Source organism: Hyla sarda, unplaced genomic scaffold (assembly GCF_029499605.1).
Source record: "Hyla sarda isolate aHylSar1 unplaced genomic scaffold, aHylSar1.hap1 scaffold_911, whole genome shotgun sequence".
NCBI classification, from domain to species: domain Eukaryota; kingdom Metazoa; phylum Chordata; class Amphibia; order Anura; family Hylidae; genus Hyla; species Hyla sarda.
Window position 1 is genome coordinate 61,519 of NW_026610940.1, and position 16,353 is coordinate 77,871.

General features: G+C 42.7%; 1 protein-coding gene across 3 annotated transcripts in view; it reads right to left on the reverse strand.

The window, feature by feature from the left end:
• DNHD1 (dynein heavy chain domain 1) overlaps positions 1–16,353 on the reverse strand; it is a gene marked incomplete at both ends in the record, with an annotated part of 136,370 nt that overhangs the window by 60,538 nt on the left and 59,479 nt on the right. For all 3 annotated transcript variants that reach the window (XM_056554823.1, XM_056554825.1, XM_056554824.1), the window contains 10 exon segments: positions 5,814–5,916; positions 6,559–6,739; positions 6,981–7,141; positions 10,064–11,387; positions 11,565–11,841; positions 12,303–12,453; positions 12,578–12,707; positions 12,784–15,643; positions 15,719–15,816; positions 16,111–16,236. In XM_056554823.1, coding sequence (XP_056410798.1) covers positions 5,814–5,916; positions 6,559–6,739; positions 6,981–7,141; positions 10,064–11,387; positions 11,565–11,841; positions 12,303–12,453; positions 12,578–12,707; positions 12,784–15,643; positions 15,719–15,816; positions 16,111–16,236 — 5,411 coding nt within the window.

Genomic DNA, 16,353 nt, shown 5'->3' on the forward strand with positions numbered 1-16,353 from the left:
TTATATATCTAATACAGTGTGTACATGTATATATATAATACAGTGTGTACATTTATATATCTAATACAGTGTGTACATTTATATATATTATACAGTGTGTACATTTTATATATATTAAACAGTGTGTACATTTATATATATTATACAGCGTGTACATTTATATATATTATACAGTGTGTACATTTATATATATTATACAGTGTGTACATTTATATATATTATACAGTGTGTGCATTTATATATATTATACAGTGTGTACATTTATATATATTATACAGTGTGTACATTTATATATATTATACAGTGTGTACATTTATATCTTATAAGTGTGTACATTTATATATATTATACAGCGTGTACATTTATATATATTATACAGTGTGTACATTTATATATATTATACAGTGTGTACATTTATATATATATATAATACAGTGTGTACATTTATATATATAATACAGTGTGTACATTTATATATATATATACAGTGTGTACATTTATATATATTATACAGTGTGTACATTTATATATCTTATACAGTGTGTACATTTATATATATTATACAGTGTGTACATTTATATATATTATACAGTGTGTACATTTATATATCTAATACAGTGTATACATTTATATATATAATACAGTGTGTACATTTATATATATAATACAGTGTGTACATTTATATATCTAATACAGTGTGTACATTTATATATATATAATACAGTGTGTACATTTATATATCTATTATACAGTGTGTACATTTATATATATTATACAGTGTGTACATTTATATATATATTATACAGTGTGTACATTTATATATATTATACAGTGTGTACATTTATATATCTAATACAGTGTGTGCATTTATATATATTATACAGTGTGTACATTTATATATATTATACAGTGTGTACATTTATATATATCTAATACAGTGTGTACATTTATATATCTAATACAGTGTGTACATTTATATATCTTATACAGTGTGTACATTTATATATCTAATACAGTGTGTACATTTATATATATTATACAGTGTGTACATTTATATATCTAATACAGTGTATACATTTATATATAATACAGTGTGTACATTTATATATCTAATACAGTGTGTACATGTATATATAATACAGTGTGTACATTTATATCTAATACAGTGTGTACATTTATATATATTATACAGTGTGTACATTTATATATATTAAACAGTGTGTACATTTATATATATTATACAGCGTTGTACATTTATATATATTATACAGTGTGTACATTTATATATATTATACAGTGTGTACATTTATATATATTATACAGTGTGTGCATTTATATATATTATACAGTGTGTACATTTATATATATTATACAGTGTGTACATTTATATATCTTATACAGTGTGTACATTTATATATCTTATACAGTGTGTACATTTATATATATTATACAGCGTGTACATTTATATATATTATACAGTGTGTACATTTATATATCTTATACAGTGTGTACATTTATATATATATTATACAGTGTGTACATTTATATATATTATACAGTGTGTACATTTATATATATTATACAGTGTGTACATTTATATATATTATACAGTGTGTACATTTATATATCTTATACAGTGTGTACATTTATATATCTAATACAGTGTGTACATTTATATATATTATACAGTGTGTACATTTATATATCTAATACAGTGTATACATTTATATATATAATACAGTGTGTACATTTATATATATAATACAGTGTGTACATTTATATATATTATACAGTGTGTACATTTATATATCTAATACAGTGTGTACATTTATATATATAATACAGTGTGTACATTTATATATATTATACAGTGTGTACATTTATATATATTATACAGTGTGTACATTTATATATCTAATACAGTGTGTACATTTATATATATTATACAGTGTGTACATTTATATATATAATACAGTGTGTACATTTATATATATTATACAGTGTGTACATTTATATATATTTTACAGTGTGTACATTTATATATATAATACAGTGTGTACATTTATATATATTATACAGTGTGTACATTTATATATCTAATACAGTGTGTACATTTATATATATTATACAGTGTGTACATTTATATATATATATAATACAGTGTGTACATTTATATATATTATACAGTGTGTACATTTATATATCTTATACAGTGTGTACATTTATATATCTAATACAGTGTGTACATTTATATATATTATACAGTGTGTACACTTATATATATTATACAGTGTGTACATTTATATATATATAATACAGTGTGTACATTTATATATATTATACAGTGTGTACATTTATATATCTAATACAGTGTGTACATTTATATATATTATACAGTGTGTACATTTATATATCTAATACAGTGTATACATTTATATATATAATACAGTGTGTACATTTATATATATAATACAGTGTGTACATTTATATATATTATACAGTGTGTACATTTATATATCTAATACAGTGTGTACATTTATATATTAATACAGTGTGTACATTTATATATATTATACAGTGTGTACATTTATATATATTATACAGTGTGTACATTTATATATATTATACAGTGTGTACATTTATATATATTATTACAGTGTGTACATTTATATATCTTATACAGTGTGTACATTTATATATATTATACAGCGTGTACATTTATATATATTATACAGTGTGTACATTTATATATATTATACAGTGTGTACATTTATATATATATAATACAGTGTGTACATTTATATATATATAATACAGTGTGTACATTTATATATATATTATACAGTGTGTACATTTATATATATTATACAGTGTGTACATTTATATATATTATACAGTGTGTACATTTATATATCTTATACAGTGTGTACATTTATATATCTAATACAGTGTGTACATTTATATATATTATACAGTGTGTACATTTATATATCTTATACAGTGTGTACATTTATATATCTAATACAGTGTGTACATTTATATATATTATACAGTGTGTACATTTATATATCTTATACAGTGTGTACATTTATATATCTAATACAGTGTGTACATTTATATATATTATACAGTGTGTACATTTATATATCTAATACAGTGTATACATTTATATATATAATACAGTGTGTACATTTATATATATAATACAGTGTGTACATTTATATATATTATACAGTGTGTACATTTATATATCTAATACAGTGTGTACATTTATATATCTAATACAGTGTGTACATTTATATATATAATACAGTGTGTACATTTATATATATTATACAGTGTGTACATTTATATATATATACAGTGTGTACATTTATATATCTAATACAGTGTGTACATTTATATATATAATACAGTGTGTACATTTATATATATTATACAGTGTGTACATTTATATATATTATACAGTGTGTACATTTATATATCTTATACAGTGTGTACATTTATATATCTAATACAGTGTGTACATTTATATATATTATACAGTGTGTACATTTATATATCTAATACAGTGTATACATTTATATATATAATACAGTGTGTACATTTATATATATAATACAGTGTGTACATTTATATATATTATACAGTGTGTACATTTATATATCTAATACAGTGTGTACATTTATATATATAATACAGTGTGTACATTTATATATATTATACAGTGTATACATTTATATATATAATACAGTGTGTACATTTATATATATAATACAGTGTGTACATTTATATATATTATACAGTGTGTACATTTATATATCTAATACAGTGTGTACATTTATATATATAATACAGTGTGTACATTTATATATATTATACAGTGTGTACATTTATATATATAATACAGTGTGTACATTTATATATCTAATACAGTGTGTACATTTATATATCTAATACAGTGTGTACATTTATATATATTATACAGTGTGTACATTTATATATATAATACAGTGTGTACATTTATATATATTATACAGTGTGTACATTTATATATATTATACAGTGTGTACATTTATATATATTATACAGTGTGTACATTTATATATATTATACAGTGTGTACATTTATATATATTATACAGCGTGTACATTTATATATATAATACAGTGTGTACATTTATATATATTATACAGCGTGTACATTTATATATATTATAGTGTGTACATTTATATATATTATACAGTGTGTACATTTATATATATAATACAGTGTGTACATTTATATATATTATACAGTGTGTACATTTATATATATTATACAGTGTGTACATTTATATATATATATTATACAGTGTGTACATTTATATATATTATACAGTGTGTACATTTATATATATTATACAGTGTGTACATTTATATATATAATACAGTGTGTACATTTATATATCTAATACAGTGTGTACATTTATATATATTATACAGTGTGTACATTTATATATATTATACAGTGTGTACATTTATATATATTATACAGTGTGTACATTTATATATATTATACAGCGTGTACATTTATATATATAATACAGTGTGTACATTTATATATATTATACAGCGTGTACATTTATATATATTATAGTGTGTACATTTATATATATAATACAGTGTGTACATTTTATATATATTATACAGTGTGTACATTTATATATATTATAGTGTGTACATTTATATATATTATACAGTGTGTACATTTATATATATTATACAGTGTGTACATTTATATATATAATACAGTGTGTACATTTATATATATTATACAGTGTGTACATTTATATATATATATAATACAGTGTGTACATTTATATATCTAATACAGTGTATACATTTATATATATAATACAGTGTGTACATTTATATATATTATACAGTGTGTACATTTATATATATTATACAGTGTGTACATTTATATATCTTATACAGTGTGTACATTTATATATATAATACAGTGTGTACATTTATATATATTATACAGTGTGTACATTTATATATATTATAGTGTGTACATTTATATATATTATACAGTGTGTACATTTATATATATCTAATACAGTGTGTACATTTATATATATAATACAGTGTGTACATTTATATATATTATACAGTGTGTACATTTATATATATCTAATACAGTGTGTACATTTATATATATTATACAGTGTGTACATTTATATATATTATACAGTGTGTACATTTATATATATAATACAGTGTGTACATTTATATATATAATACAGTGTGTACATTTATATATATAATACAGTGTGTACATTTATATATATTATACAGTGTGTACATTTATATATATTATACAGTAATTGGTCCAATACTGATGTCAATCACCTTTACATAGAATTATGGGTAAACATGTGACCCAAGGACCTCCAAAGGTCCTCCAACATACTATAGAGGAATTAACATAGTCACATGACCGAAGGTTCCTGCGACACTAGCAAGGTAAGTACTATACTTTATATTAAATATACACATTACTAAATATATACATACATGAACATTATAGAATTAGAATAGAAGGAGGCGACTAGGGGCTGTCCCACCTGGGGGCTCTACCTGAGCATAGTAACTCTGACTTTGGGACCACCATACAAGGTACGGTATGCAATACGGTACCGGGACACCACGCTATTATATATATATGTAATGCAGTGTGTACATATATAATGTGTACAGTTGTATATACCTATAATACAGTATATGTGTGTCCTCATGTAGGTGCTCCCCTCCCCCGTCACTCACCTGCTCCACCTCCTGGAGATGTTGGGAGTTTTCCTCCATCTCCTTTGTGTAATGTTGTCGCACATCATGGATCCGCTCCACCCGGGACACTGCGCGCCGGAGCCTGAGGGACGACAAATATTACATCTCAGATCCACTAAGAGGTGTGTACAAGGGATCGGTGGTGGTGTACAGGGCCAATCACCAGGAGGACCTCCCCTTATGGACCTCCCTTCCCCCCTCCATCCCCCTTATGGACCTCCCTTCCCCCCCCCCCCTCGTGGACCTCCCTCCCCCTTATGGACCTCTCTTCCCCCCTCCCTCCCCCTTTTGGACGTTATTCCCTCCCCCTTATGGACCCCCACCCCCTACCTCCCCCTTTTGTACCTTACTCCCTCCCCCTTATGGACCCCCACCCCCCTCCCTCCCCTTTATGGACCTCCCTCCCCCTTATGGACCTTCCTTCCTCTCTCCCTCCCTTCGCCTTATGGACCTTCTTCCCCCTCATGCACCTACCCCCCCCCCCCCAATGGACCTCCCTTCACCCCTCCCACCCCCTTATGGACCTCCCTCCCCCTCGGGGACCTTCCTCCCTCCCCGTGGACCCCCCTCCCCCATGTTTTGAGGGGTTAGGGGCCCCGGCTGTTGTTGTCTTTGTTTTCCATTTTCTTCTGCCTGTGTCCTCAGTGGTCCTTTACATTTCTAGATGTCCTATACATGGCCGGTCCCATAGACCAGGTGGTCCTTCTGCCAACAATGATCTCACCTCTCCTCCTCCTGGTCTATGGAGTCCTGCAGTTCTGAGGAGACTTTCAGGTAAATCTGGATGAAGCTGATGAAGGCCCCAGGTGAGGTGAGAGGGAGCCGGGGCCACAGCCGGTGACAATAACTCTGGGCCAAGAGATGGATGAAGGACATTACTCTGGATATACTGGAGGGTTGAGGACCTGTAAGAAAGGACACGGATGAGGCCGAGGACCAAACAAGACACAGATAATACAAGGGTCGTCCAGGACTTGTGGGAACAAAGATGAAGATCAGAACTTCACCAGGTCCCTCAATGACCACAAGGAGCAGGAAATGGAGGACAAGTGCCGCAAATATGGACACAAGGGTTCAAGAAAACAAAAGCAAGTCCAATGGCTGAGAACCTGAGGACTACCTGCATATAAGGCACGGCGCTCTTACCACGAATTGAGGACCGGTCCAGAAAGTTCTCTGCAACCTGCTGGAGAGACGTGATGCTCCACGGATGATACAGGTCTGTGAAGGTGACACGCCGGAGGTCAGGGGCCCCGATCCTCAGAAGGGATATAATATGAAGGTTATTGCGTACCTGCATATTGTACCTAGAAAACCAGATGTGTACAATTACATGCCGAATATCCTCACCTCCCCGATGCTGAAAAGATGATAGGTGTCCTACTACTATGTCCTGGTGACCCGATTTACTTCACCCTATTACATGTCCTGTCATCCCTACCTCCTCCCCCCATGTTGTGTCCTGTCATCCCTACCTCCTCCCCCCCCATGTCGTGTCCTGTCATCCCTACCTCCTCCCCCCATGTTGTGTCCTGTCATCCCTACCTCCTCCCCCCCCATGTCGTGTCCTGTCATCCCTACCTCCTCCCCCCATGTTGTGTCCTGTCATCCCTACCTCCTCCCCCCATGTTGTATCCTGTCATCTCTACCTCCTCCCCCCATGTTGTGTCCTGTCATCCCTACCTCCTCCCCCCATGTTGTGTCCTGTCATCCCTACCTCCTCCCCCATGTCATGTCCTGTCATCCCTACCTCCTCCCCCCATGTTGTGTCCTGTCATCCCTACCTCCTCCCCCCCCATGTCGTGTCCTGTAATCACTACCTCCTCCCCCCATGTTGTGTCCTGTCATCCCTACCTCCTCCCCCCATGTTGTGTCCTGTCATCCCTACCTCCTCCCCCCATGTTGTGTCCTGTCATCCCTACCTCCCCCCCCCCATGTCGTGTCCTGTCATCCCTACCTCCTCCCCCCCATGTTGTGTCCTGTCATCCCTACCTCCTCCCCCCCATGTCGTGTCCTGTAATCACTACCTCCTCCCCCCATGTTGTGTCCTGTCATCCCTACCTCCTCCCCCCATGTTGTGTCCTGTCATCCCTACCTCCTCCCCCCATGTTGTGTCCTGTCATCCCTACCTCCTCCCCCCATGTCATGTCCTGAAATCCCTACCTCCTCCCCCCATGTCGTGTCCTGTAATCACTACCTCCTCCCCCCATGTTGTGTCATGTCATCCCTACCTCCCTCCCCCCATGTTGTGTCCTGTCATCCCTACCTCCTCCCCCCATGTTGTGTCCTGTCATCCCTACCTCCTCCCCCCCATGTTGTATCCTGTCATCCCTACCTCCTCCCCCCCATGTCGTGTCCTGTCATCCCTACCTCCTCCCCCCCATGTCGTGTCCTGTCATCCCTACCTCCTCCCCCCCATGTCGTGTCCTGTCATCCCTACCTCCTCCCCCCATGTTGTGTCCTGTCATCCAAACCTCCACCCCCCATGTTGTGTCCTGTCATCCCTATCTCCTCCCCCATGTTGTATCCTGTCATCCCTACCTCCTCCCCCCATGTTGTGTCCTGTCATCCCTACCTCCTCCCCCCATGTTGTGTCCTGTCATCCAAACCTCCAACCCACATGTTGTGTCCTGTCATCCCTACCTCCTCCCCCATGTTGTATCCTGTCATCCCTACCTCCTCCCCCATGTTGTATCCTGTCATCCCTACCTCCTCCCCCTATGTTGTGTCCTGTCATCCCTACCTCCTCCCCCATGTCGTGTCCTGTCATCCCTACCTCCTCCCCCCATGTCATGTCCTGTCATCCCTACCTCCTCCCCCCATGTTGTGTCCTGTCATCCCTACCTCCTCCCCCATGTCATGTCTTGTCATCCCTACCTCCTCCCCCCATATCGTGTCCTGTCATCCCTACCTCCTCCCCCCATGTTGTCTCCTGTCATCCCTACCTCCTCCCCCCATGTTGTGTCCTGTCATCCCTACCTCCTCCCCCCATGTTGTGTGCTGTCATCCCTATCTCCTCCCCCCATGTTGTGTCCTGTCATCCCTACCTCCTCCCCCATGTCATGTCCTGTCATCCCTACCTCCTCCCCCCATGTTGTGTCCTGTCATCCCTACCTCCTCCCCCCATGTTGTGTCCTGTCATCCCTACCTCCTCCCCCATGTCATGTCCTGTCATCCCTACCTCCTCCCCCCATGTTTTGTCCTGTCATCCCTAAATCCTCCCCCCATGTTGTGTCCTGTAATCACTACCTCCTCCCCCCATGTTGTGTCCTGTCATCCCTACCTCCTCCCCCCATGTTGTGTCCTGTCATCCCTACCTCCTCCCCCATGTCATGTCCTGTCATCCCTACCTCCTCCCCCCATGTTGTGTCCTGTCATCCCTACCTCCTCCCCCATGTCATGTCCTGTCATCCCTACCTCCTCCCCCCATGTTGTGTCCTGTCATCCCTACCTCCTCCCCCCATGTTGTGTCCTGTCATCCCTACCTCCTCCCCCATGTCATGTCCTGTCATCCCTACCTCCTCCCCCCATGTTTTGTCCTGTCATCCCTAAATCCTCCCCCCATGTTGTGTCCTGTAATCACTACCTCCTCCCCCCATGTTGTGTCCTGTCATCCCTACCTCCTCCCCCCATGTTGTGTCCTGTCATCCCTACCTCCTCCCCCCATGTTGTGTCCTGTCATCCCTACCTCCTCCCCCATGTTGTGTCCTGTCATCCCTACCTCCTCCCCCCATGTTGTGTCCTGTCATCCCTACCTCCTCCCCCCCATGTTGTGTCCTGTCATCCCTACCTCCTCCCCCCATGTTGTGTCCTGTCATCCCTACCTCCTCCACCCATATTGTCTCCTGTCATCCCTACCTCCTCCCCCATGTTGTGTCCTGTCATCCAAACCTCCACCCCCCATGTTGTGTCCTGTCATCCCTACCTCCTCCCCCCCATGTTGTGTCCTGTCATCCCTACCTCCTCCCCCCATGTTGTGTCCTGTCCTCCCTACCTCCTCCCTCCCATGTCATCTCCTATCATCCTTACCTCCTCCCTCCATGTAGTGTACTGTCATCCCTACCTCCTCCCCCCATGTCATATCATCCCTACCTCCTCCCCCATGTCATATCATCCCTACCTCCTCCCCCATGTCATATCATCCCTTCCTCCTACCCCCACGTCATATCATCCCTACCTCCTCCCCCATTTTAGGTCCTGCCCATTTGGCAGATTCCCATGCCGCTCACCTCTCTCTCAGGGACTTCTTGCTGGCACTCTTATAGGAGCTCTTCTCATTGATCTGTAGCATGGTCTGTAGTATGGCCTCCTCTTGCTCTGAAGTGTGAAGTCCTGGAAATGTTCCCTCACAGATCAGTGCTTCCAGTTCTTGCTGTGGGGTTCCCTCTCCAATCAGAAGAGCTGCTGAAGACCCTTGTACTCCGGCCATCCAGCAGGCCTCCCGGATTATAGCATGACGTTCCTCTGCGGTCTCCTCACCTCTGAGCTCCAGTAGGGTACACTGGGTCAGCTGGGCAGCCAGTCGTGCCAGACTTCTCCTCCCGGTTCCGGGATGTTGCGACCGTAATACTATGTGCCCCTTTGGTAGATGGAGAATTCGAGTCAGATGGGCAAGATGGTCGCAATCCTCCGGACTCAGGGTCAGGTTGTGATGGGTCTGAACCATGGTTAGAGCTTTACTGGGTTTCTCTCTATAAGAGTCCGATCTCACATGTGACCCATGGCTGTAATCATGGAGGAAGCTTAAGTGCTGGAGATCAATGTCACCCAACAGCAGCTCCGGGGGAAGAGGGAACTTCTTGGGACTTTGATCACAGGATTTGACGTCTGGTTCTGTTCTTGCATCTTGGTTGGTGATCATAATGGTCTCCATCTCTGCCCCGATTGTCTGGCCTTCGTTTTCCGGCCTTCCTTCTCCATTGCTTGGTGGTTGTTCTATGGTCCCAGCGCCATCTGATGTGTTCTCCAATGTATGATGGCGGCTGAATGTCCTCATAACACAACTTCGTAGGAGATCCCTGAACACTGCATTCTCCTCATGAGTCTCCAGACCATCTCCAAATGTACGAAACACCTCATGCAACCACAGCCGAACGATGCCACATCTGGTGAGATCTGCTGCTGACATACTGGAAATGGGCATCGCTGGCAGATGGGCTCCAGGAGATGGGCACAGAAAGGTCATGCTCTGGAGCATACGGTGCAGGTGGTGAAGGGAAAAGCAGTATTTAGAGGGAAGAGCTTTAGTGACTTGGTAGAAAAGGCTAATGGAAGCCTCAGCCAAGGCCTCACTAAACTCTTTGGGTTGTTGAACAGGTATTGACTTCTTTAACCAAACGGTAAACCGAGGGCCGAACAGGCTGAGCAGAACCTCTGGCCCAGCAGGCCTCATCACCAGCACACAAAACAGCCGGCTCAGTCTGGGACACAGTGATCCACAACCGTCTTCAGGGGGCGATGTGGTGGCCAAGAAGCTGGACTGTGCTCCAGAAGTGTGGCTGGACAATATATGACGTACGACCTCCAGGGCCGGCTGTGCCCCGCTCTCCGAGTCTGTGGGGGACACAGAAGTTTATATGAGGACCATATGGTGGAATGCTATGTTATAGATGACCATGGTATGGCTTCTTCATGTTGGCGCTCATGTAAGTATTCATGTACCATTCTTTATAAGCAAGCCATAGCACGCTTTTTGTGATTTTCATCCTTACACCCAACTATTCAACTTACCGGCCGCGTGCAGATCGTCCAGGATGAAGAGGTGTCGCCCACGAGGTGCTCGGACTCTGGTCGGCTCGATGGGGACCGGAGCATCCTGATGGGTTTTCAGGACTTGTTGCAGACATGTGGCTTTTAGCATTGAATTAAACGGAATGCGGGTGGTGGTTGCTCCAGCAGGGACCAATGATTGGGCCAGGGTGGTCTTACCACTACCAGGAGCCCCTACCAACAATAAAGGGCGTCCCGACAGGGCCAGACATCGAGCAGCATAGAGGAGTCCGTCACCCTGAAATATTCACACATCAATGGAGTACTAATAGATATGGGAAATGAGAAAGGTGAGTGTGGGGGGGGGGGGGGTGACTGGAGGAGGATAGGGGAGGGAAGAAGGGGGGTAGCTGAGAGGAGGGGGATAGGGGAGGGTGGAAGGTGGGGGGGGGAGTGGGAAAGAGAGGAAGAGAGGCAGGTAAATAGAGGGAGGAAGGGGGAGGGAGAAGGTGGTAGGTGAGTGGGAAAAGACAGGTGACTGGAGGGGGATTGGGGAAAGGAGTAGTGACAGGTGAGTAAGGGGCTATGAAAAGGGGGGGGAAGACAGGTGAGTGGAGGGGAGGGAGGAAGCGGGGTAGTTGACTGGAGAGATAACATGTGGTGTGTGGAGGAGGGGGACACAGGTGATTGCGGGGGGACACAGGTGAGTGTAGAGGTTCATTCATTTCATTACCACTATCCATTACACTCCCTACTCACCTGGGTCTGGCTGGCTCCAGGATTTGCAGTAAGGCCCAGACCATCAGGTGTCGGCGTCACATCAAACACAGAGACATCTTGTGGAATTCCCACTTGTAGGACACAATCTACAAGAGATTTCCTCAGAAAGACATCAAATTCAGAGCTATGTCTGTGAAGGAATCAGGAAGACATGATGGGGAGCATTCTATGGTGTTACCCCACGTGTGGCCGAAGCCTCATCATAGGGTTCTATAGTGACACAGGAGTGTACTCTGCCCTATGTATTATCCTACCTGGGATGGAGGGGACCACCAAATGCCCAGGTGAAGGCGTACAGGAAGAAGGTCTGTGCCTGCCGATGGTTGTCAGGGGGGACGCACTGATCCTGGAGCGTTAATACATCTGTAGAAGAAGGAGTTCCATCTGTAGAGAAGAAGAATCTAAGAAAAACCCATCACAAGTGTGGTCCCTCATCCCTTACTACATGGCGCCATCTTACCTTCAGATCCAGGAGTTGTGGTCTGTGGCCCCTCTGCTATAAGTTCTGCCTGCTCTGGGGCCCGATGGGACTGATTACGGAGCAGATGTTGGTCCATAAGAGACTGTAGGATGGAGCAGAAGGAGGAGACTTGGTGGGCCCCACAGGCCCTAGGTGAGGGTGTTGCAGAGTGAGGATGTAGGGCGGAGGTGCCATGTTCCTTTAGAAAGCAAAGGGTTCTGGGTATCAGGTGGTCACTCAGTGTCTCCAGCTTGTGCTGCGTGCTTCTTGTAATGTGATACCTTATGTACATGCTGGATAGGAAGGCCTTCACAATTGCCCTCCAGGTTTCCTGGCCCCCGCAGTACACAAAGCTGCACAGTGTGGACATGGCCGGACTAAGAGAAGAAGTGTCCGGCATCTCAAACAGCAACTTATTCCCCTCGGAAAGATGAAGCTGCTGACCACCGGGCAACGTCAAGGCCGACTGTGGGCCAAATAGGCAAGAAATGGGCTCTAGCCAGGAGAGGGCCGCTGACCCATCCAGGATTATCCATTTCTGGACCGTAGACTCTGTTTGGTGAAGCATTCGGGAGAACACAGAGTCACCGTCTGGACCGAGTCCAAGGAGTTCAGCGCGACTCAGACTGTTGGGGAAGAGATGGACACTGTGCACAGGGCGGTATACTGGGCTGGTGGTGACCTCAGGGTTTGTACCCACTTCATTGGCAGCCAGATGGTTCAGTGCCTGCTGTAGAGCCCTCCAGCACGTTGTTTTTCCACCACCGGAGGGACCCGTCAGGAGAACCCCTGAACTTTGTTGTAATGCTTGAAAAAGCCACATAACATTATTACTGAGTTCTGTGTGACCCTCCAGACCGGACTCATGAAGGTGAAGTTGAACGGCACCGGACAGGAGAACCGCACCCAGACTACGGGGCAGAGGAGATATGGAGGCTGGAAAGACCCCTCTCAGGAGGTCAGTCAGATGACTGTCCTCAGGACCTGAATGACCAGACCACAGGGACGAGGTCAGGAGAGCAGTCACCAGGCTGGTCTCCTCCATCATGGAGCTCTGTGGGGGTTGGCACTGGTCGGGGTCCATGGGCCATCTAATGGCCTTGCCGTCTGACCTCAATAAGACAATGGCCTTCTGGATGATGTTCCTCAGTAGAGGAAGAGCACTGGCTGCAGAAACAGCTCCCGACTCCCGGGCTAGATGGAGGAAGGAGGATAATTTCTTGGCCAAATGAAAAGGTTCTTGAAAACCTGCAGAAAGAAGAGCGAGTTCTGCCGTGTAACACAGGTCAGGAGGGCAGAAGGACACGGGTCTGAGAAGAAGTCGGAGGGAACATGGGAGGGCGAGTGAAGAATCCATGTGAGGAAGGGTCATAAAGCAGCCATAATGTCTCCTGACCACCAATGTCCTTCCCTCCATCTGGATCTCTCCTACTAGCTCTGATCTTTTCTCTATATGAAATTCCGTGGACTTCATCAAAGCTTCATAGGAGGCCTGGACCTCTCCCAGCAGCTGCCCTAGTGATGCCAGGACACCAGTGTTCAGTCTGTCAGCATGGTCCAGTACTAGCCATGCACCGCACTGTAGTGCCCCCTTCAGGTGTAGAGTGAGACGGCCCACATTCAGCCCAGACCAGCACTTCAGGACCACAACCTGACGGCCAAGAGCCCTGCCAAGTGCCAACAGGGTCTGGGTCCTAAGGCCTTCATCCTGGCCGATCACAGCCCCGCACTGGTAACGCCCAAGGGTCAGTATTAAACCCAGAGAAGTTCTTTCAGAGATGGCAGAGTCCATAGACTTCATGTCTAACCCAACATACTCGTGTCCATATGGTAATACATGCCCCAACACATCAACAAAGCACAGCGGAGATGAGGGCAGCACAGGCTCCTCGGCAGGGGACAAGTCCTTGGCATTCTCTAGCGTGTCGGCTGCATGTGCAGGTGCCCTGTACTTCATCAGCTTGGCCCAGGAGAAGGAGTCCAGAGTCTGTATTCCTGTATTTAGCAGGTCCGATGTCCTGTTCCGCTGCAGGACGGCCTGGCTGATCCACTTAAATAGAAAAGCCCGCTCCTGGAGGATAGACTGGCCATGCTCTGGTCTTCTGCTCTCTACTTGTCTTAGTCGCTGTACCAAGATGTCTACCTTTAGGTTGTGCCAGTCTCTAAGTTGTGCCCTCTGGTCAGTAAGGATCAGCCTCTCCACATCTTCACACCACACCACCTCCTCAGTAACCATCAAGCATTGCAGGTGATGGGACATCCCGCGTTCCAACCATCGTCTTAAGTCCTCATGGCGAGCAGAGCGGTGGAGGCAGCTTTGCCTCCCTTCAGTCAGACATATGGAAAGCTGTTCTTTAAGACTCTGCCTGACTGCCCACTCCAGTTCTATCAGCCAAGAGACTACCCTCGGACTCCATGTGATGGGACTGCTGAAGTAAAGGGTGTCTCCATAATTCCCCCTCACACCTACAGTAACATGGCTGCCGATAAGTGGGAAGTCTGAGGATTTGGGGGACTGGATGCGGAATAGGACATCTGTACAGTATGGGAAGCAAAGAAGAGCGCAGGGCAGGCGGTCAGAGGGCTCCGTAGAAGCAGCAAGGACGTCCATCACATCCTCATCACTGAGAAAGAAGAGTCGTGGGAAGTCACAGCGGGCAGAGTCCAGCACGTCTCCCAGAGTCAGTATGATGTCCTCCATGACCCTGATACCCCTCTGAAGGGCAGAACACAGAGAATCCCCATAGAAATTCCAGTCTCGCCTCCTGCTGGGATTCAGGATGGACAACACCAGAGGATCGTGCTTGGTTACTTCCAGAAAGGAGCGGAAACTCAAGTCAAGGGACTGAAACTCTGTTACCTGACAAAAAAAAATGGCTTAGTGGTGACTCCTGTCCGATCCCATCCCTGTAGGCATCAAACATGGGGCACTCACCATCTCCGGCCCGGGCAGACACACGTCCATCTCACTCTCAACCTTAGTCAGGAAAACCCATTTCCCCTGAAATGTGACCAAAAGATTAAGAACTCGTCCTGCAAATAGAAACACAGACAAAGTGAGGAATGGAAAGGTGCCATGTTCTCCCATCAACCACTGACAAAAATGGCGCCTACGGTTCAGTTCACACGACCAGGAGTTCCATCAAGTTTAATGTGAACATAAAGCACAACATAGCGCAGCATGCCGCGCTTCATGGTCACGGGCTCGTTCGATGGATCCGTCACTGCCATCAAGGTTTCCATCAAGCCATCATGGTGGTGTGAACTACGGCTGACCAGATCATTCCTGTGGCCTCTGCTCATGAAGTGGTTAACACCAAGAGTTACCGAGATTCCGGAGTTTTTGGATCCATCCTAAGATTTCGTCCCGTTGACCGGCTGAATAGTTAGAGCTCCTGATGGTGTGAAGAGACAGCAGACTGTCCTCAATGAGACTGCAGAGAGAGCGCGTGTCTGGGGGGAGAAGAGACAACAGGTCAGGATCTAATCTCCAGAAGGTTCATGTAGTGACCCCGACCTCCATTCCTGCCCCTCACATACCCTCCCCCTTGTTTACACCTGTGCGGATGA